This window comes from Coccidioides posadasii, chromosome 1, assembly GCF_018416015.2.
Source record: "Coccidioides posadasii str. Silveira chromosome 1, complete sequence".
In the NCBI taxonomy this organism is placed as follows: Eukaryota; Fungi; Ascomycota; class Eurotiomycetes; order Onygenales; family Onygenaceae; genus Coccidioides; species Coccidioides posadasii.
Genome location: NC_089407.1, coordinates 6165850 through 6191517, shown reverse-complemented (window position 1 = coordinate 6191517; position 25668 = coordinate 6165850). Strand labels below are relative to the sequence as shown.

Genomic DNA, 25668 nt, shown 5'->3' with positions numbered 1-25668 from the left:
GCCCGGGTGTATCGATTCTGCCCGGGCCCTGACCCGCGGACACCCCGACTCTGGTTCAGGACATCTTCATGATTATGGCGAGGAAGAGGTTAAAATCATCTGCCAGACTCCCATCGGTGCTGTCACGCCCAAAGGGCAAAAAGCTCTCAAACACTCGATATCAACGGCAATATAGATTGGCGCTGGGCGGCAACACCAAAAGCCAGAAAACCCTTACCCAGATCGATTTTGTGAATCGGCAGTCCAATTTCGAGCCATCAGAGGACTTGGATTTGGAATATATCGAAGAAGATGAGAACGAAGAAGCTGAGTTTACACCTAATCTCAAGAAGCATTCTCGCGGGCAGAAGAAGCCACCCGGCAACAAGAGGACCAGATTTATCGAACCCGCGGACACCACTCTGACTCAGATGGGTTATGGCACTTTGCGGGATGAAATTGATGATGATTATGATGATGAAGATATCAGACCCCGATCACCAGCTAAAAAAGTTGCCTACACCCCGATGCGGACGCAGGAGGGATCTGCTTTTTCACTGCAAGCTATAAAAGAGGAATCTGATGATCTAGAAGTGTCAGACGTTGAGCAGGCCTATGGTAGGAGCCATAAAAAGAGAAAACTGAGCTGTGCCAGGGAAAATGCTTTTGCCAAAGGATCGGGAGACCCGGACGAGACTAATTTCGGCGGAGCTGTCTCTGGTGCTGGCGGCAACATTTATGAGCCGCCGAATCGTATACCTAGAGGTTTCATGTCCCCCAGCAAAAGCACTTCTCAAGCGTCAAACAGGAGCTCAACTACCCTCTCGGGTTCGTTAGTCACACCTCAGAAGCGGAGACGGCGCGTTGTTCCATCATCTCAGTCCCCCGAGAGCCCAGAGGTCGTCTTTAGCAGCGTGAAGCGAACAAATGCAGTTATCCAGTCGCCATTAAAGTCAAGATCGGCGAATAATACTCCTAGCCGCACTGGTGAAAATCATACCCGTGATTCTCTATCGGCTAAGAGAAAAGCTCTGAGTCACGATTCCATCCAAGGGGACTTTTCACTTCCGCCGCCCATCGGGACTGTGCGTGAATCGCCGACTCCACGTTCCCCGAATCAGAAGATAAGAGCTACGGGAGATCTATATGCTTCTTCCTCCCCACTTTCTTCTATTCGATCTCCTGATATGCCGTCAAAATCATTTCTAGACAGTATTCAGCCAAGAAGGACTACGCCACGACCTGCCTCAACCGGCTCCATTAGGTCTAGAAGAACCTGTCACCAAGTTGTTTACGGCACTGATGATGACGAATCCGATGCTGAAATCCGTTTTGATACCTTTCCCGAACGAAATGGTGAACAGGATGAGTCTGCTCCACGTGTTTCCAGCCGCGACCTACATTCCGAATCGGTGGAAAATATTCGAAATACTGCAACAGAGTCTGATGCTTCTGTCCTTTACGCTCGACATTACCAGAGCTATCCCTACGAGAAGTATATGGGGACCGTAAACCCGGAAGACATGGTGGAAGTATCCCAGACTAATATTGAAACCCAATCCGATGCCATCGAACCATCCCTTAAATCAATCCTAGATCAGACACAGCATATACCTACTCCGAATAACCCGAGACCTATGGATAATATATCAATAAAGCCCCTCCCCGCATCATCGCAGGCGCATGCAAACCACATGAAAGTGCATAATACCCAACATCCCCCGCCACATACGCCTATGGTTTTTGTTGAATCATCCCAAAACGCTTTGAATGTACCCGAATCTAACGACGTTGGATGGCGGAACAGCCCACGAGAAGTCCTTACCGCCAGTCAATTGGTACCTAACAACTTGATGGATAGCATACCGACTCCCCCAGATTGGGCATCCAGCCCAGCTGCTGAGCAGGAAGTTACGAAGAAACCATAGATCTGGCATAATATCTGAGCTGCTATTTCCCCCGCTTCCCTTAGACATATCGACGATGTACATTTTCCTCATGGCATAAGACTATGAACATCCACAATACTGTATATACATATATACCTGCCTCGTGCCGCAGAGGATATGGCACGAATGGTAAGCCACAGAGCATAAGTAACAGTAGGGCAAGGAGCATAGAAACTTTGATCCTGGATTCTTCTTTTATGTTCATACTTGGGTTTCCGATTGCCCTGTGTTTGAGAGTCTTTCTATGGTGAAGATCCTTTGCCATCGTCAGAGCTCAGTAGAATCAAGTCATCCAGGTGCAATCACTCCTTGGAACTCGCGGAGAGTCATAGAGGAAAACATGATGCTCAGCCTGCTGGTACCAATCCAATATCAAGCCTTGAACTCCGGGACTGATAAATGGGGAAAATATTTCATCACCTGCATCATTATACCTGTTGATACCATTGAGTCAAAAACTAGCATACTGTCCTTGGACATAACATTCATTGCTCATTCATTTTTAATACTCAAGAATGAGTGCTCTAAGGCTGCACTCTGTGGTGTTGTGTCGATTTCATTTTAACCCTTAAGGGTGATCATGTGCACATCAAGTTTAAAGCCCTTCCGGAGCCGGGGGTTCAAGCAATGTGCAACCCCATAACAACCATCAACGAAGCTGAACTATAATCATTCACTGTATGTCTTCCCTAAGGCTGTTAGTCCGAACGCGATGATATTTTAATTGAGACTGCTGCATTATATATCTCTCTATTCCCACCAAGTCCAGACCATCCTCGCTCTGTTTCCAAACTCACTCCCCCGGAAACTATGGACGTCGCCTACGATCACATCCAAGAGGAAATCCTCGCATCTCCCGAGAATGACAAAGATTCCAAACCCGGAGACGCTGACCCTTCCGAGACTTCGAGCCGGCATCATCTAGGGGCTGAATTCCAAGAAACCTTCAACGCTTTCTCGGCGAGCCCATGGGGCGCCCGGCTCGGCGGGCTATGGGGAAATGTCCGGCGGCAAGGGGAAAGCTATTACGAAGAAGCAAGACAAGAATATTCCACTGCGAGTCAGGAAGCTATTAGGGGATTTAGCGATTTGAGAAACTCGATAATAGGACGAACGAGAGGGCTGTCGTTGGGTGGGTTTGGTGCCGGTGGCGAGGGTGACGACGATAAGGATAAAGCTGTTGGTTCGACGACGCCGACATCTCCAAAGGCCGGTGATTCATTGAAGGACTCAGCTACAGATGGTGCAGGGGAGACACAAGACGCTGATGGGAATGGCTTCATTTCTCGATTCCGCGCAGAAGCGGCGAAACGATTGAAGGATATTGAAAGGGCAGAAGACGCTGCCGACGAGGCGTTGCTGAGATTCGGAAATAATATTCGGAACTTTTTGCGTGATGCTGTCACTATTTCACCCCCGGAAGAGGGCGGCCAGAATACATCGGGCAAGGTGCTATTCGAGAGCAGAGATGCGGATGGAAAAAGGGTGATCCATACGACCAGATTCGAAGCACAACTACACGCCATCCATTCAAACTTAGAAAGCTTTTCCAAGGATCCTGACGGTGGTGAATGGGGTAAATGGAAAGATGAGTTCAAGATTGATAGTAAAACTGATGTTATATCCAAGGATCTGGAGACTTATCCGGAATTAAGACGAGCGATGGAGAACCTCGTGCCAGAAAAGGTGGAATACGCAGACTTTTGGAGAAGGTACTACTTCTTGCGAATGGTTATTGAAACAGAAGAAAAGCGCCGAAAAGAACTATTGCAAGGTATGTCGTCGCCTCTAGAATGAAGAAGAGCTGTCATGAAATCATATTTACTGAGGATTTTGTCACAGCATCCACAGCTGGTGATGATGAAGAGGTCGCCTGGGACGAGGATTCTGAATCCGAGCCTGAGTCTCCGACCACACCACAAGTCAAAATCAACAAGGCATCTGAGCCGCCAGGCGCGTCTTCCTTACCAACTTCCTCATCAATGTCAAATGAGAATCTGAAGCCATTGGAATCGCGGAATTCCAACGACCAGCAGTCGCAGGCTGATAGCGATGCAAGCTACGATCTTGTTAGTGGTGCAACTAGCCGGACACCAGGGAGCCCAAAGGAAACGGAAAAGTCTGCAACGTCTCCTGCGAAAGCAGTGGAGGATAGCAGTGATGAAGAGGATTGGGAGTGAATTGACTTGGAATGCCTCAGTTTTTGTGATCAGGTTTTCTGTTTATTTCACTTTTATACTCATCGAAGTTTGCAAGTAGCTGCTTCTATCCACACAGGCCCTCTTTAATATCCGAATGGAATCTCTTATGAGCGGCAAGGAAGTGTGTTACTGCATCAGCCCACAAACCTGGATTTAGACTAGTTCTAATTTCCCTTTCCAACAGTCCCTGCAAATAATTTTGTGCCGGTACTTAGGGTGTTGAGCTGGCTCAGGCCACTGCTAGGCATTTGATGTATCTATATTAGATAAGTTGATATACTTGGATACAAAGCCGCAGCCGGTTCAAATTAAGATAGCCTATTGTGCGCGTGCCGTAGATTTTTCCAATGCTAACCCAAACAATGGCGTAAAATTAGATATCGGCTGTTCATGGCTCGGCGTCAGCCATTGCTCTTTCGCTCCCTGGTTTCGCCACTCAGCCTGTGCGCAGAGTCCCTTAGGGGACTGCTTTCCTTTTGAAACATTCTTCGGCTGGCTCTGGGTTTCTGGATCTCGGAAGCTCTTCTGCCCTCGCTTCGAGCTTTAACGCTGGGCGAGGGCGTCGCCATCGCTTGCATGGATGTAGAATCCATGCCCTTTCGGAATCCATCATGATAAAGATCCTCGCTAGTCCGATGTTCCTTTGACCGTGAGGTTGTGCTCGGACTATATGGCTCCGCGCTTGGTCTCCAGCTGCGGGGGCTGCCGGCCCAAGAGTCTTGATCTTGACCTCCTCTATACTGGTAGTCCTCCCCACGCCGTTTCAACGGGCTTTCATCATAGGGATCCCAGCCAACTTTCCGTCGTGCTTCGGCACGAACGCGCTGGCGATGGTGCTCATCGCCGCCTGCACCCGTCGTGGAAGATTCCTCAAGGAAGAAGTTGAGAAGTTCGTCAGGGATGGAAAGATGAGATTGTTGTTGGAATTGTTGAAGAGATGTAAGACGGAGCAGCATTTCTAAGAGGGATAGTGAGGTTTTGATATTTTTAAATAAGGGGTTTGAAACGGTATTCAGAGTCCCAACGCCGGATGGAGACCGTGATATCGTCATGTGTTGCTGTGAGTGTGGACAAGAGCTTTCATCACCAATGTGAAGACTCGACAGCTTCTTATTTAGCTGGCCACTCGGAGATTGAGGGAGAGAAGTAGGTCCTGGTGAAGATGACTCATCCTCAGAGTCGGAATCTTCAGGCTCATTGTAAACTTCAAACGCAATCCATTCCAAGTCTAGCCCAGGTGGAAATCTCCAACGTTCACCTGTAGCCATATCTGATCGTCCTGGAGTTTCAGGTGTATCATGGTAAGATTCGTGCTCTTCATGACTCAAAGTGCCTTCACTTTCTTCGTCGTCAAATTCGTCATATTTTGTGGCGCTTTCACCCGTCATTCTTCGTGGTGGGATTGCATGTATATCACGCTTCAGTAGGAGGACAGGGTGATTGGCCTCACCCTCGCTCCCGATATTCAGAATTTTGCCAGTATCAGCATAGAAAATCTTCGAAATCTGATGTACCGGGATAATTTCCCTAATTCCAGCGATTGCGACATCTTCGAACTGGGACGGTTCTTCCTCTTCTGATTCAAATGTGTGAACCCGATCGTCATCTAAGTCCTCAATAATAAGCATCTGATAGGCAAATTCATCACCTTTGGAATTGCTTCTGATACGTTCATCGGCAGCCCAATCTTCAGAGGGAATTGAAAACGATGCATGAGAATCTAGTAATTCCATAGGGACTCTGCGTAATTTTAACCGTGCCTTATGAATAACTTCTTTCCAGGTCGTACTCCGAATAGTCTCTTCGTCATGAGGCCTAGCGTGCCCTGCAAAAAGAAGATATATTGAAAGAGTAAAGGTGGGACCAATTTGAACAGCCTGTGACGACAAAACGGCATATTGAGTGTCACCAGCGGTCAGAAAAGTGCTTGCTTGAAGAAGCCGGGAAGGCGACACGGTTGCGGGAAGAGTGGTAGACAAGCTTGCTCCAGAGGTGGTAATAGCAAGGTTGATGAGGGGTACTGCATCCTCGATCCGACCCAACAATTTGCGGATATCCTTGATGATCAGTTTTATGTCCGAATTGATCTCTGTCCGTCGGGCACTTGAAATGGCACCCTTGCGACTTAACTCTTCGGTGGATGCGATTTTAGCCAGCCGCTGCCCAAGGTTCTGAATTTCCCATCTGATTCCTTGCGTGAGAGACACGGCCGATTCAAGAGAAGTATTGCCCCGAGCCGCGCTAATCCTTATTAGGGCTGAATATCCAGAGCACTCCAAAAGCCATTTTGACACCTACATGAGTTCGATCATATCGATAGCGGGAGAAATTATCTGACAGGTTAATACAAATCCGTAGTAAGAAAACGGAACATTTATCCTCGAAAGGAACTCACTCTAATTTTGCCTTGAAGTCGCTCTTGGAGTGTCTGAAGCTCAGAACGGTGACCATCATCAATAGCCTGGTTCGAAGTGAGTTGGTCTAATTGTTATCGCAAGGAAAAGTAACTTAATCTAACCGATGATCTTTTCATCAGTCTAGATACTTGACTGATCGCATATTGCCCCGTGACGCGGATCCCTGACCTGCACCACATTAGAACCTCACTCGCTAGGAGGGGAAACTGTCCTCAGAATACCTGACGGCATAGTTCATAGCCTGTCCCGTAAGCTACAGCAATTTATTAGCACTCAAGGGGGTAAAAATTTGCAAAAGGCCGTCAAAACTTGCTGTCAAAAGAAGTTTATCCATTGTGAGAAAACCAGCCATTGCATATATATACTGAGTAAATACGTCTGAAACCCGCTGTCGACAACTGGGCCCAAGGGGTTATCAAAGTCAGCATAATCGCTAAACCTCGAGAATGGTCGCTGAAATAACAGCCTGCTGTGACAAAGTATCCAGCGGGGGGATGCAGGGGCCGTTGGTGTGTTGGAGATGCCATATCATTATGTAGGCCTTTTTGGCCGGGCGGCTGCAACCAGGCACGTGCCACAGCCGCGCCAAGATTACGTCATTAGCTAGGCGCGTTTGACGCGCGTTAAGGCTAGTACCAAAAGGGTTAGAAGCCACAGCGCGGGTGCGTCGCACGTGATCTGAGGTCAATTTAGTGTGGTTCGTGCCCAGCATCCGCCGCCGTTGGGCGAAGTGATGGCAACTGCAGACAATGCTTATGTAAGCTGAGGATCCACCTTCAAAGTTAGTTTCTTGAGCCCCACGATTTCTCCTTCCACCTCAACCCGACGCTCGCAGAGGCACTTTGTTTGCTGCAGTTTGTGTCTCTGAAGAAATTGACTGACCAGCCTGCCTTGTTTCCCTGGCTTCTTGTTAATTATCTTGTCTATTGTATTCCCTGAAGACCCCAGATTTTGTTGTAATTCATTCATTTTTGCACAATGTCCCACCTCGATTCTTGGGAGGATGACCCCGCTGCTCAGGACGAGAACCTCTCCAGACAGGCCCAGCAGAGTTTGAATCTCAACCCACAAACCTCCTCATTCCGTCCAGGTGCCACATCCTTTCAGCCTGGTGCTTCTGAATTTCAGCCCGGCCAAACATACCAGGGCTATGGTTCATACCAACAATATGGCCAATACCAGCAGCAGGGATATGGTGGCTATCAGCAACAGCAGCCCTACGGCCAGTATAGCCAGCCCTATGGTCAACAAGGCGGGTACAATCAGTACTATGGTCAGCAGTACGGAGGTTATAATGCACAGCAGCAGCAGCAGCAGCAGCAGCAGCAACAGCCGCAGTCGCAGGCCCACCCAGCCCAACAGCAGAAGCAATGGCGACCGACCGAAATTGCTGAGCGGCCAAAAGCCAGTTCCCCGGCCGTCAACACCCCAGCAGCCCAAAAGCCATCTAGCACTCCCACTCCCACCCCGGCCGCTGCGGTCCCCAAAGCGAAGATCCTGTCTATTGGCGGTGATATACCAAAATCAAAGACCTCTTCTACTACCTCCACAACCCCGGCTTCCACTCCGAAGCCCGTACCTGAAAAGAGCAGCGGACCCGCAGCCGTCCAAGCAGCATCGAAAGTGACAGCCGCTAAAGCGATAGAGAAGACAGAGAAGAAGGCTGAAAAGAAGGCTGCAGCTTCCGGAAAGACGTCTCCCACCCCATCTTCCGGCCGGTCGTCCCCCAGTAGGGCAGAAAGCAAAGCTGCCAACCGTGATGCAGATTCTGTTGCCAGAGAACAGGCTGCCGATGTTGACGAGGCCACATTGAAGGAAATCTACGGTGAGAAGCGTGAGCACGTGAATTTAATCTTCATTGGCCACGTCGATGCCGGCAAGTCCACACTGGGTGGTAGTATCCTGTATGCTACAGGTATGGTCGATGAGCGTACGATGGAAAAGTACAAGAAGGAGGCCAAGGATGCTGGGCGAGAGACCTGGTATCTCTCCTGGGCCTTGGATCTGACAAACGAGGAGCGGTCAAAGGGAAAGACTGTGGAGGTTGGCCGTGCCTTCTTTAAGACTTCCGGCGACACCGCTGATGGTCCTGTTACTCGTCATTATACTATCCTCGACGCCCCTGGTCACAAGTCGTTTGTCCCTAACATGATCGGCGGTGCCTCCCAAGCTGACGTAGGCATTCTGGTTATCTCCGCTCGCAAGGGTGAATATGAGACTGGTTTTGAACGAGGAGGTCAAACACGTGAACACGCATTGCTTGCCAGAAATGCTGGTGTGAAGAAGCTTATTGTAGCAGTCAACAAGATGGACGATCCTACAGTTGAATGGAGCAAAGCTCGTTACGAAGAATGTTCAACCAAAATTGGCAAGTTCTTGGAGGCTATGGGATACAAGAAGGATGACTTGAAATTCATGCCCATCTCAGCGCAGAGGACGATGGGTATCAACACCCCTGTACCAAAGGACTTGGCTCCTTGGTACAATGGCCCATCGCTGCTTGATTATCTCCACAATATGAAGATGCCTGAGCGAAAACTCAACGCCCCTTTCATGATGCCGATCAGTGCCAAATACAAGGATATGGGAACGGTTATTGAAGGGAGAATCGAATCCGGTGTATTGAAGAAGGGGTCCACGTGTGTTCTGATGCCGAATAGAGACGAGGTCACGGTCACGGCCCTGTACGGCGAAACCGAGGAAGAGATTACTACTGCTACCTGCGGTGATCAAATCCGAGCACGCCTGCGGGGAGCCGAAGAAGAAGACATCATGCCTGGATTCGTCATGTGTTCCCCAAAGAGACCAGTCCATTGCGTCTCGTCATTTGAAGCCAAGATTAGAATCCTTGATCTGAAGAGTATTCTTACTGCCGGCTTCAACTGCGTCATGCACATTCACTCAGCTATTGAAGAGGTTACGTTTGCGGCTCTTCTTCACAAGCTTGAGAAAGAAACCGGCAGACGAAGCAAGAAGCCACCACCATTTGCTAGTAAAGGCCAAACCATCATTGCTCGACTTCAGGTTATTGGGGGAGCGGGCGCTGTTTGCGTAGAGCGATTTGAGGATTATAATCAACTCGGACGGTTCACCCTCCGTGATCAGGTATGCATTTTCTCCTGGTGCGTTACGCAATGCCGTCACAATGCCATACTGACCTTTTGCTCGATAGGGACAAACCATTGCTATTGGAATGATTACCAAGCTGATCACTGATACCCCTTCTACTTAAGTTGCAATTTATTGTTCCCGTTCTGGGTTTGTCTAGATGGGGGGAATTAGAATTTTGCCTCAGAAATATTGTTTGGCAAAAAATTTGTTTTGAAGTACCGAGTATGGAGTAGTAGATCTTAAAAATGAGATGCGCATGAGATGAACCTCTGCATAAAACAACCCCAATCAACCGGTCGGAACTCCTGCAAGTTCTGCTAGAATTTTTATATGCCCAAACTCCTGTAACTCTCCGTAGTCTATGGTATGGATATCCTGGTGCGAGACCGTGCGAGCGAGGGGGAAAAAAAGAAAAAAAAAGAAAGCAACAACAAGTAGGTTTGAAAGCCGCAAGGCAAGGCGTCACCTTTTCCTCCTCCCAACGACTTTTGTGAAGCCGTCCTCGTCAACCTCCGGCTCTGTCCTCTCCCGCTGCGGCCTGGGAGCAGGTGCATCCTCCATCGCCACATCCCCGCCCTCATGCTCGTCGTCGTCTTCGTCTTCATCCGTCTCCTGATCCTCATCCCGCATCTCCACCTTTCTGAACAGCCCAAGGCTTGCATTTCCGTCTCCGCCACCCCTGAGCTCCTTTTGTTTCCAGGCCTCCCACATCTTGTTTACTCCGGCCAGGTCTCCCTTCTCGATCTCCGCTTTGAGCTCCACGACCCGGTCCGCGATATCGGCGGCGCTCCCGTCATCCACCACGACGTCGAACTCGTCGCTCATCACCTGAAGCAGGACTTCCTCAAGGTCTATCGCATCGGTTTCGGGACGGTCGGTGAAGAGTTCGGCGATGGCGGCGCAGAACCAGTCGCGCTTTTCGGAGGAGGTGGGGCCGCCCCATGAGGATTGGACAGCGAGGGTGAGGACGGGCCAGTTGTGCAGGATAAGAGTGATGGCGAGGTCGAGTTGGGCGGAGGGTGAGAGGGAGGTAGGGGACTGTTCGGAAGGTTGGAGCTGCGGCTGCGACTGGAGTTGGTCTACATCCATTGTGCCGTGTGGTGGGCGGTGCGGAGGACAATCGACGCGATTGGGTTCCGTTTTGAATCGACTGGGGGTATCCGAATGTGATTTTACAGGGATTTGGCCGGGGAGGTTGCAGCAGGAGGACGTTGCTGGTGGTAGTATGGCCCAGGCGCATCTCGTGGAGTTGCTCCGCTGAAGCGCTGCAGGCGAACGAAGCGGGAAGAAAAAAAAGTTTCGATATTCAAAACCCGCACAGACGGCGCTGATTGGCCGACCACGCGCGGCCCTCGTTGACAGCTGCTCCAGACGTTTTGAAACCCTGATTGTCTTCCCGTCCTCGTGAGTTACGCAACGGCCAGGACATCTCGCGGGGGGCTTCTATCCCCCCCCCCGTCACGGTCTACACGGCGCGGTCTGTGCATTGTGCCTTCTGCTCTATTCAGCGCCTTTGGAGGGTTCGTCGCGTGCCATCCGGACATTCCTCGGTGTTTTCCCATGGAACGTCCATGACATCATCCAAACCGCTTCCGTTGGGCTCGAACTTATCAAAAGCTCGATTTTCAGCAACACCGACGAGAAATGCCCGCTTTGCCTGGTTACTCGTCAAGCCGCTGGTCTTGGCTGTATATAGTTGTCTTAACTCTCTTAACGATGATGGCCTGCAGAATTTTTCCTGTTTAGTTTTATTTGTCGGCATTTCCGTCCTATATATAAGAGATCGAATTTCGAACTCCCCCCCCCTGAATGCTTGCGACGGTGAGGCCTTGGGAGTCCTAAACCGCCGACAATGCCCTTCAACACAATCACCGTTGCTTCGGTCATTGCACCTACTGTTCTGAAAACCTGGTGTTTGCATGTAGGTCCATTTCCCCGCGCAGCAACCCAACCTCTGGCCCCCCTTTTTTTTTTAACTGACCCTAAACGCCCTTGGAGCAAGGTCTTTGGAGGAAAACCACCCAAGCAGAAGCCCGCAAATCGTCTATCCTACCATGAAGGATTGGAGATCATCCGCCGGTTCATGTACTATGCCTCGCATCATACGGTGGAGGAGTTCCAAGCCTTCACCGCCCGGCGTGTCCCATCCCCCCACTGGGTCAAACAATCCAACGTCGTGGTTCCTGCCGAGCATCTCGTTTCCGCAGGACATTTGATCATCGCGGAACTTGGTCCCGGCGGTGTCGATCGTGTGGGAGGCAAGACATGGTGGCAGTGGAGGGGGGATGATGTCGCGCTATACGCCGAATGGATCGAGATGAAAAGCGACTACGCCCAGAGGAGAAATTTAGGCCAAAAATCTAAGCGAATTATCCTCTACGTGCACGGCGGAGCGTACTACTTTGGAAGCGTCGATACGCATCGATATCAGCTGCAAAGGCATGCCAGGAAGCTCAAGGCGAGGCTGTTTGCTCGGTGAGTTGTTTAACTATGGTCATTGACTATGAATAACGCTGATACTGACGTGCTAATAGTGAGTTATCAATTTTTATTTGACCATCTGAATTCGAATTACTCACCCAGAAACAGCGAGATATCGTCTGGCGCCACAATTCCCTTTTCCCTGCGGCTTACAAGACTGTTTGGCGGCCTATCTATACCTCTTGACCCTCCATAGCCCTGAAGAGATCATATTTGCCGGAGACTCGTCTGGAGGCGGAATGGTGGCATCGTAAGTATAACCAAGGCAATTCAATGGTTTGGCTAACCCGGAAATAGGATGCTCGTAATCCTACGCGACCAAAAAATGCCCCTACCTGTGGGAGGAATATTGATATCCCCGTGGCTCGATTTGACCCATTCATTCCCCAGCATGAATGATATTGGAACTGAAGATTATTTGCCTAAGTACGGCTTCATGCAACGACCTTCCATGGCGTGGCCACCGCCGAATGCCGACGAAATCGGTGTCGTATCGAAATGTGCGGGGAAAATCTTACAAGCCATAAATTCACCACCCGTGGTGGATAGTACTACTTCCGTTGACGAACGGGCCATTGAGCAGTTTTTCATCCGGGAAGCAACCGCAACGACCCAAGCTGGTCATCTCGAACCCTTACCGGAGCACCACGCAGCTATCTTCCAGAACGGGCGGGGGCATCCGCACCCCGACCATCTCCTCACGGTTCAGATGGACGGAGTGATGATAGAGCTGAAAGATCAGATTCATATGTACACGCCTAACGAGATGCTATCTCACCCGCTCGTTTCTCCCGTTCTGCAGCCGTCACTTGGCGGCTTGCCTCCGCTGTTAGTTCTTACTGGCGGCGGTGAGATGCTTAGGGACGAACAGATTTACTTTGCTCACAAAGCCGCTAATCCCGCTGCCTATCCTCCAAGCGAGAAGTACTTGAACCGACATGACCCGGAGCGGAAGATAATCGACAAGTATAAACCTACATACGTGCAATTGCAGGTCTGGGAGAACCTATGTCATGTGGCTCCCACTCTCAGTTTTACGCAGGCGGCAAAGTATATGTATCGTTCAATTGCACAATTTGGAGCTTGGGCGCTCTCCCGGGCGCAAGAATCGAGCATTGAGATTCCTGACTGGACTACGTCCTCGAGCGGAGATATCGATTATCCTGGTGGCCAACAGCGAGCCCTATTTGAGCAACAGCAGGGTTGCAGATCTGTTGGAAAAGCTGGGGGTCCCCTCCCGCCTTTTCGTCACCACATGATCCGCCAATTGATTGATGGTCACGGCAATATTCGCCCATTACCGGATGAGTCTTACCTCCCAGCCCTCGGCCTCTCTCCTGATGAAATCGGAGAACCTAAAGTAGGCCCCGTAAGGAGGTGGTTGAACGCGAAGCAAGAGTGGGATAATAAGTATTCTAGATTGAGACGCAAAATATTAAAGAGGCGGGTAGAAGAGCTACTCTTAGGTATTGAGGAGCTCGCCCCTGGTGAAACACCGCCACCGAGCTCTGCAGCGGCCAGACGGGGTATTTCTATCCGAAAAATCCGAAAACCCACGAAGAAGAATCGTGCATTGGCTTTCTGGAATTCAATTGCAAATAAACACGATGAAGCAGTTCTCAGAGAGAGCGGGGAGTACGCAGGTCGTTTTCGGGCTCCTCTTCCCAGGCGCGCAAGTGAAACCAGGGTAGTGACGGATGTTGGGCAATCGAATGAGTCCCAGAGAGACGTTTCAGAAAAAGTGTCATCTCGTAAAGCGCCGTCGCTTGCCTCATCGAAATACTCCGACTCTTCACCTCGCCAAAACGACGGAGCGAGCGAAGTCAACGCTGATACCAATGACAGGAAAGCAACCGACATTTCTATTCCACCAGAGACGATAGATGACCTTCACCCACATCCAGGTTATGTCCCGCCCAGGAGCCCTCTTCGTGCAGCGTCCGTCAAGCGCAGAGACTCTCAGCAACGCCGGCGCCCTGATGACAAAGCCAGCACAAAAGCTATCCGTCATGCTCAAGGTGTGATATCACCCGTCTCTCCTGTCCAGGCATCAGCATCCTCGCTCGAGTGGGAAACACCACGCGAATCGCTATCTGCATTCTCAGGTAGACGAGAGCCAGGAAAACCACGCACGAAATCTAACGTTGCACATGAGGATGACTTGCCCGCCAACGGTGGAGAGGTAGTGGACGACACAAAGCGTCGGAGGCGCCACGCCGTGCAGACAAGTGATCAAAACCACTCCAGCCGGTATGACCATGATGTTGAACGTCCTGCGCCACTTGCCGCCGCAAGGTCAGGTGGGTCTATTCATCGTAGCGGCCAAACTCAAGCCAATTTTGGGGCAGCGCGAGGGTCCTCAAAATACTACTATCAGGGGAAAGAGTTAGCAGATGAGTTTAATTCCACCAGAGCTAGAGACCCTTCTGAGACAGAGCCGTTCCCTTCATTTCCGGCCAGTGGCAATATAAGTGCTGCGTCGCGATCCCGAGGCGAGGTCAACGGGGATGCTGAGAAAACAGATGACGAAAGCGGATATTCGAGTGTTTATTCAGATGAACGAGTTGGCATTGGAGCGACGAGGACGAGATCCTAAAGCTATTAAGGATAGGCCGAGTGAGCTTTATCGAGGTCGTTTTAGAGATTTCTCCGGCCAGCACCCCGTAATTGGTTAAATATACAGTCGCTCGAGAATAATCTGTTTCTAAATTTCGGTATCGACCTTAGTTTCGTGAATATTTTGGATATTAATATCGGAATACGTTGTGATATAGCTAATGGAGTTACATGCTTGGAGTTGACTATTTTTACATATCGTACAAGTTCGTTCCAGCGTTCGTAGAAACCCTCTACCACCTAGTACAAGAAGGGCGCTGGGGACAGGGTGGGCGTCACTTCGACCTGTAAACCACTCATCGTTCGTTCAAGCAGCATTCTTGCACGAAGAGAAAGGATGTTCAGATGGAGCCTATTGAAACTCGGGCACACCGTGTTTCCGAATCCATCATTTCCATTCCAGTCCAACCTTCCTAGCAACTTTTTCAGCGATACTCATGAATGCACTCCGTCGCACGCTCCTATCATCGCTCTCTTCGGCAACGACGGTGGGAACACCCCGATCAGCGTCTTCACACACCCTAGCATCCAGCGGAACATCTCCCAGAAACTCAATGCCTAGGCGTTTACAAGTCGCCACAACGCCACTAGTATCATGAGCATGCCCAGCTGTATCCTCCTGGGCTCCTTTAGGATCTGAGCCTCGAGAGAATATTCTCGTCTGCTTACCGCAATGCGGACAGGCGAAAAAGGCCATGTTCCTCACCATACCTAAAACGGGCACGTTCATCTTCTCGAAAAGGCCGTAACCCCTGACAGCGTCCCTAAGTGCGATATCTTGTGGTGTAGACACAATCACTGCGCCGTCCACTACGATTTCTTGATTAATGGTCAGTTGCACGTCTCCCGTTCCGGGAGGTAAGTCGAGGATGAGCACGTCCAGTGGGCCCCATGAAACGGAGTGGAGTAGCTGGTTCATCGCTTTTGATACCATAAGTCCTCGCCAAGAGATAGGGGTTGTGTCCATGGGCGGTATGTTGGGATCGGAGGTGGTGATTGTTGACTCTGGGGGTGGTGGAGGGAGAAGATAGCCCATGGACATGGATTTGAGGCCATAATTCGTGAGAGGAACAAGGCAGTTCTCTGTGAAAATCTGGTCAATGTACTGTTCATTCCACTCGCAAGAAAAGATATATACGGAGAAACGCACTATCGTCAAGCCGCGGCTCTCCAGAGAGATTCAATAGCGTGGGTATCGAAGGCCCAAAAATATCCGTGTCAAGAATGCCAGTGCGAATTCCACGCCTGGCAAGCGCCAATGCAATATTCACTGCCAATGCAACCATTAGCATTCGGGTCCTATCCCCATCGAAGAACGCGGCGTAGAGCAAAGGGTTCCTCAGCAAACGGACCCTACCAGCAATTGTCGATTTACCGACCCCGCCTTTAGCAGACGAGACCGCTATCACCTTGTTCACATCGCGAATCTTCCTTTTCTCAGGCAGGCCACGACGGCGCGGGAAGGATGGCGGCGTGCCGGAGCGCGGGAGGCCCTTTCAAGATGTTGGCGTTAGAAAAAAATGGATCGGACCAATTGGAAGGGGAAATCTACCAGCGGATTGTCATGTTGGAGTTGTCGGAGAGTGGAAAAGAATCTCCGACGCATCATTCCTTTACAATTATCAGATATTCGCGCTCGAGTCCTTCCATCTCATCTGCAGCGGCCGTTCGACACTCGTGTTTGAGCTCCGTCAAGCTCGGCGGCGTGCTGGTGCTCGGCTAGCTTTCCTCAAGCCCACACGGGCACCAATCAGGGAATGTTTCCCGAGTGAGCTTTTGCAACACCAAAAACTAAAAAAATTATATTTATATTTCGGAGGAAAATAAAACAGAGCAGTTCTGACGCCCCCGAGAAAGAAAAAAAAAATTCCGCGCTACAATGGTAGGAGTTAAAAAGAAGACAAAATCGCTTGCCGAACAGATTGCTGATCTCGATGACCCGACTCCAAAAGGTATTCGTCGCAAACCGTGAACCCCCCAGCGGAAGCAGAACTAACGCCGTCGCAGACTTTGATCCCGAAGATCAAAATGATCACGGACAGACTAGCGATGATGAGGATCAAATATCTGGGGATGAAGAAGATTTAGAGATTTCTGGCCGCGAACACTATGAAGTTGTTGGGTACGGCTTATCTCCCGACAAACTTTTCAAATATCTGGAACTGACATTCTGCGATTCGTGCAGGAAGAGTAAACTCCGCAAGCCATTGCCGATCGAGCTCGGACGCGAATATGCAGGCTCTCGGATTAGCAGAAATGCCCTGGACGCGGGCGACAACGAAGATGGACCGTTCGGATTAGGCGAAGAGGACCTCGAGGATTCAGATGATTCCAAGATATCTGGACCGGAGGACGATTTGGATGACGACAGCATGGGTGGAAGTCACGGAAGAGGAGACGAGGATGAGGAAATGGACAGCGACGATTTGGAGGACGACGAGGAGGCAGATGAGGAAGATGAAGAGCAAGAGGAGAACCCTTCTCGCCGAGCAGCGGGCGTATCTGACGAACGGGATGAGCTGCGCCGCCTAATGGCATCTGACCATAAAGCTGTGGCCGCATCCATATCTCAAGCAGCCAAAGCTGATGCTGCGAAGGGTGCTGCCGTCAAACGACAACGACGCGCATTCGACGCACTTCTCAACAGCCGAATAAAGCTACAGAAGGGTATTACCTCGATCAATAGCATTCCCCCCGACGCTGAAGTGGATGTCTCTACACATGCGGAATTAATCAAATCCGCTGAAGCGGCCGCACTCGCTCTATGGAACGCATTGGATGACTTGCGCCATACACTTGCCGATTCTCGTTTCAAAGACAGCTCTACGTCCTCCAAAAAACGCAAACGAACGCCGATCGCCCCAGACACACCATCCTCGGAGATATGGAGCCGGATGAACGATCTAGAAGTTCAGTTTCTCCCTCATCGCCGCGCTGTGCTGGACAAATGGTCCCTCAAGGCCCGCGGCATCCGTGCTGCCCTACCGTCCAACCAAAACAAACTCCTCGCCAAAAATTCCGACCATCAAACCATCACCGCCGTTCTAGATGCCCACATCGCCACCGAAACATCAGCAAACACCACCCACCCGCAGAGAAACGGGGACATCCAGGCCCAAACGCCTTCAAGTATCGTCTATAACGACACCGCATTCTACCAGTCCCTCCTCCGCGACCTTGTCGAGCAACGCATGTCGTCGTCCGCTTCCGCCGGTATTCTCGACTCCCAGCTTCCGTCCCGACTGACGGGTTTATCCATCCACCCTACTACAGGAATGCGGAAAGACAAGGTCAAGCGCGCTGTGGATACGAAGGCGTCAAAGGGTAGGAAAATGAAGTACAATGTCCATGAGAAGCTGCAGAATTTCATGGCGCCAGAGGAGAGAGGGTCATGGGGTGATAGGGCGAGAGAGGAGTTTTTCGCATCATTGTTGGGGAGAAGCGCTAGAGAGGTGCTTGGAGAGGAATCCGAGGACGAAGGCATGAATGGAGTGGCCAGTGATGATGAAGATATGGAGGAGGGTGGGCTTAGGTTGTTTAGGAATTAAAACGGAATATGTGGATTAGGTATAAGCTATTCATGGGAACCATTACGGTTGGACTAAATGAAGAATTGGAAGGGCTTCGGGATTGGAGTTCTTGACCACGCCATGTCCAGAAGATTGTTTTGGGCGACGCAAATCCGAGAGTATCCATTGATAGCAGGATTTATATCCCAGCGTAGATGCAACGATAAAAGCCATAGGTTTCATAATTTTTACATTGTAAGCTATCTTAATGGTTTCGCATGTTGGGAAGCTTTGGAGAATCTAGAATGTTGGTCGATATTCGGTGGACGAGACTAGAAGGGGGTGATTGGGTAGCTTTTTACCCGCCACCAGGAGGCATGAGGAGGCCACAGCGATGGTCCTGGAGGCTCCACCCGAGTGACGGGGTCACAAACCGTTTCCAGGTACATAATAACAATGAGGCCGCCAATGCACTGTCTGATATTAGATTCCTGATGCACAACGGAACTATCATAATCAAAGAATTGTAGCAATGAGGGACAACAAAATACTCATACTAGATTTATTACCCTCGAAACCGCGCCAATAAAAAGACGCCTATGGGAACGCCAGCGACAACTGAACTCCAGGAAGACGTGGACTCCGGAAGGTATTATGATAACTGGTCCTGCACCAATCAGGTAGTGAAGTTAGCTGCAGGAACTTAAGCAAAAGAAAACAGTGCTCCATGGATCCTTGGTTCTTTTTTGCTTCTCGCTTCGTGGTAAGGATTAAAGAGTGTAGCGTCATTGGAATTCCGTGCAGGTAAACGCTAGGCGGGCATTGAAGAAGGAAATGAAGGATCGCTGGAGTCTAATAGGTATCTTCTTCCTGCTGGTATACGTGTCGACTTCTCGTGGGGTCTTTACGCATCTGCTGGCCCGATCCGGTGAAGCCAACTATATTGAAAACAAGTGTTAGCGCGCAACGTTGCCGCAAATATTCAGAATTACGAAACGAAACTCACCTCGAGCATTGATTCCTTCTGGAGTACGAAACATGCTCTCCTTTTTTGTGGCCTTTCCGAATTTACCCTTGCTGGCAAAGTCCTGCCACTTGGCCTTTCCCGCCTCTAAATCCCTCTTTCCCTTAACCTTTCGAGGCACTTTCGCGGGACGCGACCCATCAGCGGGTTTAACGCCTTCAGTACGGGCCTTGCTGGCCAAGGCAGGGTTGATATCAGCGGCAGCGGATATGACGCTGGAGTTTGCCGGCAGGGACTGCGGGCCTGGGGTTCCTGATATCCCATCAGCCTTGCGTTTCCGAGTGTCATTATTAGAGATAGGCTTAATGTCTTTTGCGGTTAAGGTTTCGGTGGTGGAGTATGACTTGAAGGAGACAATGTAGATTGGATTAGTGGAGGAGCCTGTGATCGATGTGATCCTCGCCGGATAGAAAGCGTTATCTCCGGATGCCCATCTGGCGAGTACATTGTCGTTAACGGAAAACGAAACCGTCGAGGACTGAGACTCCTCTGCTGGAGGGGTCTCTGGGGCAGGTTTGCGATAACCGGCTTGGTACGCCGGATGGTTCTCCTTTGACCATTTCTCCTTCACGGGGGGGTGTGATGGCTTTCCCTTGGGAGGTTCAGGAACGGAGGGTCGTAGTTCGGCGATAGATTGTTCGGTGAGTGATATAAGTTCTTCAAGCTCAGTCTTAAGGCTCTGAAGCTCTGTATTGTCTGGGTCTACCTGCAAGCTTGATTGAACAGATTCAAGCTAGAGACCAGCCGTTAGCCTTACAGAAGAACTCACAAGATGGGAGGCGGAGTCGCTGATTGATAAGTCTGGGGAGGTCAGTTTACCTGGAGCTTGAATTCCTTGACTTCATTCTCCAAAGTGGCAACGTCTGTACTCATTGTGACAGCACTTTAACTAATGTTTCGCCAAAGCTAGAATGCAACTGACTCTGTGAACGAAGGCACAAGCACCTTTGTCTCCCGATGCGGTTCGACTCTGTTCGACGATAGGCGTGGAGAAGATGGGCCGTTGGATCGATCGTGGACTCGGCGGACGAACACCCTGGGCACGTGCACTTCAGTTTGCACTGCTTGCAAATTCTTGCCCCTTCTAGCCAATCAGCAGCGCGAATCCACACTTTGGCGTCGGTGGCGTCCAGCCCGCACCACAGCAGAAATCCACGACATCAGGGGAGATGATGCAGCGAGATCCAGCACTCGATCAATTACATTCGAACACGATCGAGCCGACATATACGGCGTTCAGAGACGTCCTTTATTTCTGCCTACATATCGGGGAACGTGATAAGTTCCTGCATCGACGACGGAGGCTTCGGATGATTTTGTGTCGAGCGCGTTTGGAGACAAGTGTCTCTGAGAAATAGTCACTAGCATGGTAGCCAACGGTTCCGTAGAGAAGGCCATTGAAAGGTAGCATCTGGGCATATTTGGAGATTTCCTCTCCAACTCTACGACATGCGTGACGAAATTGCCTCAGCTGTAGGCAAGTATTCGACTATACATCAATCTGTCCCAAATTCTGCCGCATGCTAGGAACATTGGTCGCCATTGAACGAGGTGATATGTCCTCATGAAGCTGGTGAGACAAAAGCCTGTAAGCGGGCGGAGATAAGGATGCCAGATATGGGTGATTTTTGGCGGTTGGGGTTTGTTTTGAACGGATGTTGAGATGAATGTGCTCTCTTTGCAGCATAATTGAGAGCATTTCCCATGAAGTACGGAGTATAATCACTACTCGGGATGACTTTCGCCACTCGCCAAAGTGATCTCCATCGGACGTGTTTTTCGAGTGGAGGTATTGCCCTTCGTTGGACCAGAAGCATCCATCATACAGGATCGGGAAATACTGACCACGCAATAGTCCGTGCAAAGTATTTATCATGTGCGTATTTTGCGGCTACAGTTTTACAGCTGGGCAATGCCAAAACCTTGTAACGAAAGGAACGTAAAATTTTTGGTTAAAAAACAAAAAAGAAAAGAAACAGAAGAGAGATTCAATATTGCCAGCCATAATCAGCAGAGGCGCGCCTGTCACGACCGTTAGAGACTCTGGCCAATGTCCAGAGCAAGGCAGCTGCATTTAATATATACTCCGTACGGACGTAAGTATTTCATATCGGTCTCCATGGGTCCCGGCTTCCCAACATTTGTTGGGAAGTGGTCCCTCGCATATTTCGATCTGATAGATGTCCGGGGAGAGACTTTTTATCCCTGCTGTGACTACAGGGGGTAAATCCGGCGAGTCCCGGCTGCTGTCAACTCCCAACAAGAGTTTCCATCTCAATGGGTTTAAAGGGTTCCAAGATCATGCACATGCCTGGAGAGGGTTGTAGGCTCGGTATCCCGATCTCTCGGTGGGAGTTCGAGCTCGACTGCATCGCCAGCCACCGTCTTGAATGGAACTTGGGTACGGAGTACTGCGTATATACCTAATGCGCCGGTGTCGCAAACACTCCCAATGTTGGGTTGAAACAGTGGGTGAACCCACACGCCAAATCTTAAAGTAACATGTTACTCCGGTGAAACACGAGAATCCGACACCGCGAGGGCGGAAGCAGACGTTCCGTAGTCGAACCGGGGTCAGTGCCAGCCGAGCAGGGTTTGCGCTGGATGGCGCTGGAGGAGCTGCTCGTTGGTCACTGGACACAGGCAAAGTGGTTGGAATGTCATCACCGCCGTTTCCAGCCCGCACGAACGGTCGGAGCGGCGAAAAAAAGACGACCAGGCAATCAGGCGGCAAGCGGAGAAATCGGATTTATAATGAGGAGATTGTCGCCGGCCAAAAGCAGCACCGCGATTAATTCGCATTGGGAAAGGCGCGGGCGGCAGGGCTGGCAGCAGAAAGGCGGCTCTGCGCGGCCGAGTTCTAGAACGCAGCGCCGCTTTTGGCTCCGCGCGGTCGTAAATACGAGCGGTTGAGTCATCGTGCTGGCGCTCAGCCCAAAGCGACCTGGCGCCTTGGCACTCCTTCGTCCCGGTTCTGCTCGCCTTCCGTCTGCTTCGACCTCCTCTCGCCGTTCCCCCATATCTTCCCGTGCTGGCCTGAGCTGACCGGCGTGGACTTTGCAGCCTGGATGAACTTGTTATCGCACCAGTGGTGCTCTCGCTTGGATCGGACGGCGCCCTATCCTTCGCATCCTTGTGGCCTTATCTTGACAGCCTGCCTGTCACCCCGCCTTCATTTCGAGACCTCCACCACCCTTTTTCGTCCCAGCTGGCGATAGTTGCACATCGCTGAGAGGTCTTCGACAGTAATCTTTTCGTGTTTGCGACCTGTGGCTGTCTGCTTGTTCTGTTCAGGCATCGACTACCGTTCCCCGCAATAATTGCGCAGAACGCGACAATCAAAACGCCAACTACGTCGGGTGGCCAATTCCCCCCTCCAATTGCCCCGACGTTCCAGCTCCTCTGACCGAAACAATCCGCTCCCCAAAATTCAACCGTTGATACAGACCAGGTCGCTCTACCAGCGACGCGGAGCGACAGGGATTTCTGACCTACACCTGGATAGCCCATCAGAACGAATTCACATAGCCCAGACAAACCCTATCATCGACGGGAAACTACTTCGTCCCTTTACACAGTTGAACTTATATCTCCCCATCTATATCACCCAAGTTCCTGGAGACATTTCTTTTAATTTTCCTGTACAGTCCCTTTCTCTTCTTTGCATTCGAGATATTATTAGTCGTCCGTATTTCACGAGAGGGAAAAGAAACTCGCTGAAACTCCGACACCACGTCTGCAACGATGTCTGATTTCGACTCCCTCTATCAACGCAGCGTTTTCTTTACTCCTGATCAACAGGATCTCCTCTTTGCTGCACTTACATCTCCTGACCAGACAATGAAACCCCAAGCCGAAACGACCTTCGATGGCATGCCTGTTAAAACTCAACACTCGCCCCATCAACATGGCTCGTCATCCCACGATCTCTTCAACTCTCCTTCAGATCATGTCGCCCCCGGTTCAGGGAATTTGAGTTTTGCGGACGACAGCCCTTTTCTCGATTTTAGTCTCGATCCCGATTTTGAAGCTGGCAGCGGCGAGGCGTTGATCGGAGATCTTCCTGGTGCAGAGCCGCGTGAGAAAAGAAAGAGTATTGACGGGAAAGAGGAAGAGGAAAGCGGGAAAAAGAGAAAGGAAAATGAAGAAAAAGTAGCCAAAAAACCTGGAAGGAAACCGCTAACCTCCGAACCGACGTCGGTGTGTACTGCCACCCTACATCTGAATCCACACATGACCTTTTAATTAACCTGGTTTTGATTTTCTTCCATAGAAGCGCAAGGCGCAGAATCGTGCGGCGCAGCGAGCCTTTCGTGAGCGTAAGGAAAAACATCTGAAAGACCTTGAAACCAAAGTTGAGGATCTCGAGAAGGCATCCCAAGCCGCCAACCATGAGAACAGCCTGCTTCGCGCTCAAATAGAAAGATTGCAAGTCGAACTTAGAGAGTACCGCAAACGACTTTCGTGGGCCAGCAGTGGTAGTAATTACATGGCTTCCGGTCTCGCCGCGGGCAATAATGGCCTTCAAACGTCACATTTGAATACGGAATTTTCCTTCGACTTTCCCAAATTTGGCGACCTTCCAGGTGCTATGTTTAACAATGGGTCCATGACAAAAATCCAAAGTCCTTCGACTTCATCAACGGTATCTCCTCTTACGGCAATGCAGTATAGCGCCCCTGGTGTTTTGAATAGAGATATGTTCAGAACACACAGTTCTTTTGGCCAGTCCCCACAGCCCGGCACCGCAGGTATGGTAGGATCACGAAATGAAGCTCTCCGCTCTTTATACGGGCGCGGAGTTGGCGCCTCTCAGCAAAACAACCCCTCCTACAATGCAAACGGCATACCTGTTAAGCCTTCGAACGGCGTCGATCAAGCTAATCGACAGGGAAGCTACTCATCACACAGATCTGGGCCTCTGGGTGCATCGAACACGAATTCTCCTTCGACTTCTTCCGAATCTCATCACGCCCAGTCTTCATCCATTGGCACGTCCCCTGAACCTGCTGTTAACTCACCTCCTGCGGCGAAGGACGAGACAAAACGGAATACCAAAAATGCCAGCAATAGTCCCGTTCCCCTAGACGAATGTGAGAAATCCTTTTATGAAAAGCTCAACGAAGCGTGTGGGTGTGCTGAAGATCCAGTTCCGGTAGCCTTGTCACGTCAGAAGGAGAATTCGCATTCGTCTAACCAGCAGACGAGCCCAGAAAATAACACCAACAGTTCTCCCGGACTCAATTGGCTAGTTCAACAGAATGGTGGTCAATTTGACCCTGTCCTTTTCAATGACTATCGCGAACCACAAGACGCCGTCTTGTCCCAGGAGTTTGGGAGTTTCTTCAATGATGCATTCCCTCTTCCAGACCTGAGCAACTCGTTCCCGAATTTCGACCTTGGATCCAATCCAACTCCAAAACCTGATCTTATATCTCAGATTGAGCAGTCAGTGGATGCTGATGAAGAGGTCGTGCCCGGCGAGGACAGGTCACAGATGTTGTCATGTACAAAGATATGGTAAGCTCTCCTTTCCTTTGAGATATTACTCTTCCTCCTATGCAGGTTGGTTGACGATTTGTTTGTTACAGGGACCGCTTGCAGTCCATGGAGAAGTTCCGCAACGGCGAAATCGACGTTGACAGCCTATGCACGGAATTGCGCACCAAAGCACGATGTTCCGAAGGCGGAGTTGTTGTGAACAAGCAAGATGTAGAGGACATCATGACTCGAGCAAGAAAACTCTCATGAAAGAGTTCGGGTACGCTTTCCTCGAAGATTCGAAAATATGAAAAGGGAAAAATGGTATTCGTTTCTTAATTGCGCATGTCTTGTCTGCTCGAGATTCCCACTTCTGCACCTCTTGTTTTGCCACTGTCTTAACACGATAGCCTGCCCTGTAACTAGGCTTCCATTGATATATATATGCGCAGGTTTTCGCGGCCCTGTAGCACCTGAACATTTTACATTCCATCTTTGAGATCTAGTTATTATGTTCTTTATTTTGTTTATACGGCTTGATAATCTGCTAGCGGAGCTCGATAGGCCTTTTTTTTTTTTTTTTTTTTTTTTTTAACTTCATTTACAAGCCTCAAGGCTTGCTGTGTATACGTTGATGTGATGAATGGAATTTGCTTCCATAACTGTGAAAATGCTGTATGATGCTTTTGTGTGTATGTACTGTACAAAGTACTCCGTAGGATTGGTTGTAATGTGTGGATGTATGTACTGCACAATCATGGATTCTCCCTTTATTTCCATCAACTTGTACCGGGGCACATTTGACATGTCAGGACATTTGCCGTTCGAAAGGTAGCTCATTATAGTATGATCTTGAAGGAAGATTTTCACTACTCTGGGTTCGTATCACCTGAACATTGA

General features: G+C 50.1%; 11 protein-coding genes across 11 annotated transcripts; 7 read left to right on the top strand and 4 right to left on the bottom strand.

Moving 5' to 3' along the window:
- Positions 1-68: 68 nt before the first annotated feature.
- On the top strand, positions 69-1907 carry D8B26_001811 (uncharacterized protein; the record flags this gene model as incomplete). The annotated part of the gene is made up of 1 exon (XM_003065779.2): positions 69-1907. One exon carries the CDS (start codon positions 69-71, stop codon positions 1905-1907), a length of 1839 nt encoding a protein of 612 aa, XP_003065825.2.
- Positions 1908-2738: 831 nt separating this feature from the next.
- On the top strand, positions 2739-4108 carry D8B26_001810 (uncharacterized protein; the record flags this gene model as incomplete). Its single annotated transcript, XM_003065778.2, has 2 exons — positions 2739-3702; positions 3771-4108. 2 exons carry the CDS (start codon positions 2739-2741, stop codon positions 4106-4108), a joined length of 1302 nt encoding a protein of 433 aa, XP_003065824.2.
- Positions 4109-4530: 422 nt separating this feature from the next.
- On the bottom strand, positions 4531-6880 carry D8B26_001809 (uncharacterized protein; the record flags this gene model as incomplete). The annotated part of the gene is made up of 6 exons (XM_003065777.2): positions 4531-6370; positions 6428-6462; positions 6525-6590; positions 6648-6714; positions 6768-6799; positions 6860-6880. 6 exons carry the CDS (start codon positions 6878-6880, stop codon positions 4531-4533), a joined length of 2061 nt encoding a protein of 686 aa, XP_003065823.2.
- A 494-nt stretch (positions 6881-7374) lies between these two features.
- Positions 7375-10894, top strand: SUP35 (translation termination factor GTPase eRF3). The gene is made up of 2 exons (XM_003065776.2): positions 7375-9651; positions 9719-10894. The coding sequence occupies exons 1-2, from the start codon at positions 7525-7527 to the stop codon at positions 9776-9778; spliced, it is 2187 nt and encodes a 728-aa protein (XP_003065822.2). The 5' UTR covers positions 7375-7524; the 3' UTR covers positions 9779-10894.
- On the bottom strand, positions 9940-10903 carry D8B26_001807 (uncharacterized protein). Its single transcript, XM_003065775.2, has one exon. It carries the CDS (start codon positions 10744-10746, stop codon positions 10120-10122), a length of 627 nt encoding a protein of 208 aa, XP_003065821.2. The 5' UTR covers positions 10747-10903; the 3' UTR covers positions 9940-10119.
- Positions 10904-11332: 429 nt separating this feature from the next.
- Positions 11333-12136, top strand: D8B26_001806 (uncharacterized protein; the record flags this gene model as incomplete). The annotated part of the gene is made up of 2 exons (XM_066123642.1): positions 11333-11578; positions 11660-12136. The coding sequence occupies exons 1-2, from the start codon at positions 11510-11512 to the stop codon at positions 12134-12136; spliced, it is 546 nt and encodes a 181-aa protein (XP_065979717.1). The 5' UTR covers positions 11333-11509.
- Positions 12137-12246: 110 nt separating this feature from the next.
- D8B26_001805 (uncharacterized protein) lies at positions 12247-15009 on the top strand. The gene is made up of 2 exons (XM_003065774.2): positions 12247-12388; positions 12436-15009. Exons 1-2 carry the CDS (start codon positions 12378-12380, stop codon positions 14732-14734), a joined length of 2310 nt encoding a protein of 769 aa, XP_003065820.2. The 5' UTR covers positions 12247-12377; the 3' UTR covers positions 14735-15009.
- A 94-nt stretch (positions 15010-15103) lies between these two features.
- On the bottom strand, positions 15104-16415 carry D8B26_001804 (uncharacterized protein). Its single transcript, XM_066123641.1, has 4 exons — positions 16307-16415; positions 16112-16247; positions 15905-16024; positions 15104-15837 (listed from the first exon to the last, which is right to left on the bottom strand). The coding sequence occupies exons 1-4, from the start codon at positions 16361-16363 to the stop codon at positions 15143-15145; spliced, it is 1008 nt and encodes a 335-aa protein (XP_065979716.1). The 5' UTR covers positions 16364-16415; the 3' UTR covers positions 15104-15142.
- A 187-nt stretch (positions 16416-16602) lies between these two features.
- Positions 16603-18497, top strand: BFR2 (rRNA-processing protein bfr2). The gene is made up of 3 exons (XM_003065772.2): positions 16603-16706; positions 16762-16876; positions 16940-18497. The coding sequence occupies exons 1-3, from the start codon at positions 16634-16636 to the stop codon at positions 18300-18302; spliced, it is 1551 nt and encodes a 516-aa protein (XP_003065818.1). The 5' UTR covers positions 16603-16633; the 3' UTR covers positions 18303-18497.
- On the bottom strand, positions 18041-20256 carry D8B26_001802 (uncharacterized protein). Its single transcript, XM_003065771.2, has 4 exons — positions 20107-20256; positions 19270-20020; positions 18821-19201; positions 18041-18736 (listed from the first exon to the last, which is right to left on the bottom strand). Exons 1-3 carry the CDS (start codon positions 20158-20160, stop codon positions 19116-19118), a joined length of 891 nt encoding a protein of 296 aa, XP_003065817.1. The 5' UTR covers positions 20161-20256; the 3' UTR covers positions 18041-18736; positions 18821-19115.
- A 2775-nt stretch (positions 20257-23031) lies between these two features.
- On the top strand, positions 23032-25411 carry YAP1 (DNA-binding transcription factor yap1; the record flags this gene model as incomplete). Its single annotated transcript, XM_003065770.2, has 3 exons — positions 23032-23487; positions 23561-24807; positions 24879-25411. 3 exons carry the CDS (start codon positions 23032-23034, stop codon positions 25036-25038), a joined length of 1863 nt encoding a protein of 620 aa, XP_003065816.2. The 3' UTR covers positions 25039-25411.
- Positions 25412-25668: the final 257 nt, after the last annotated feature.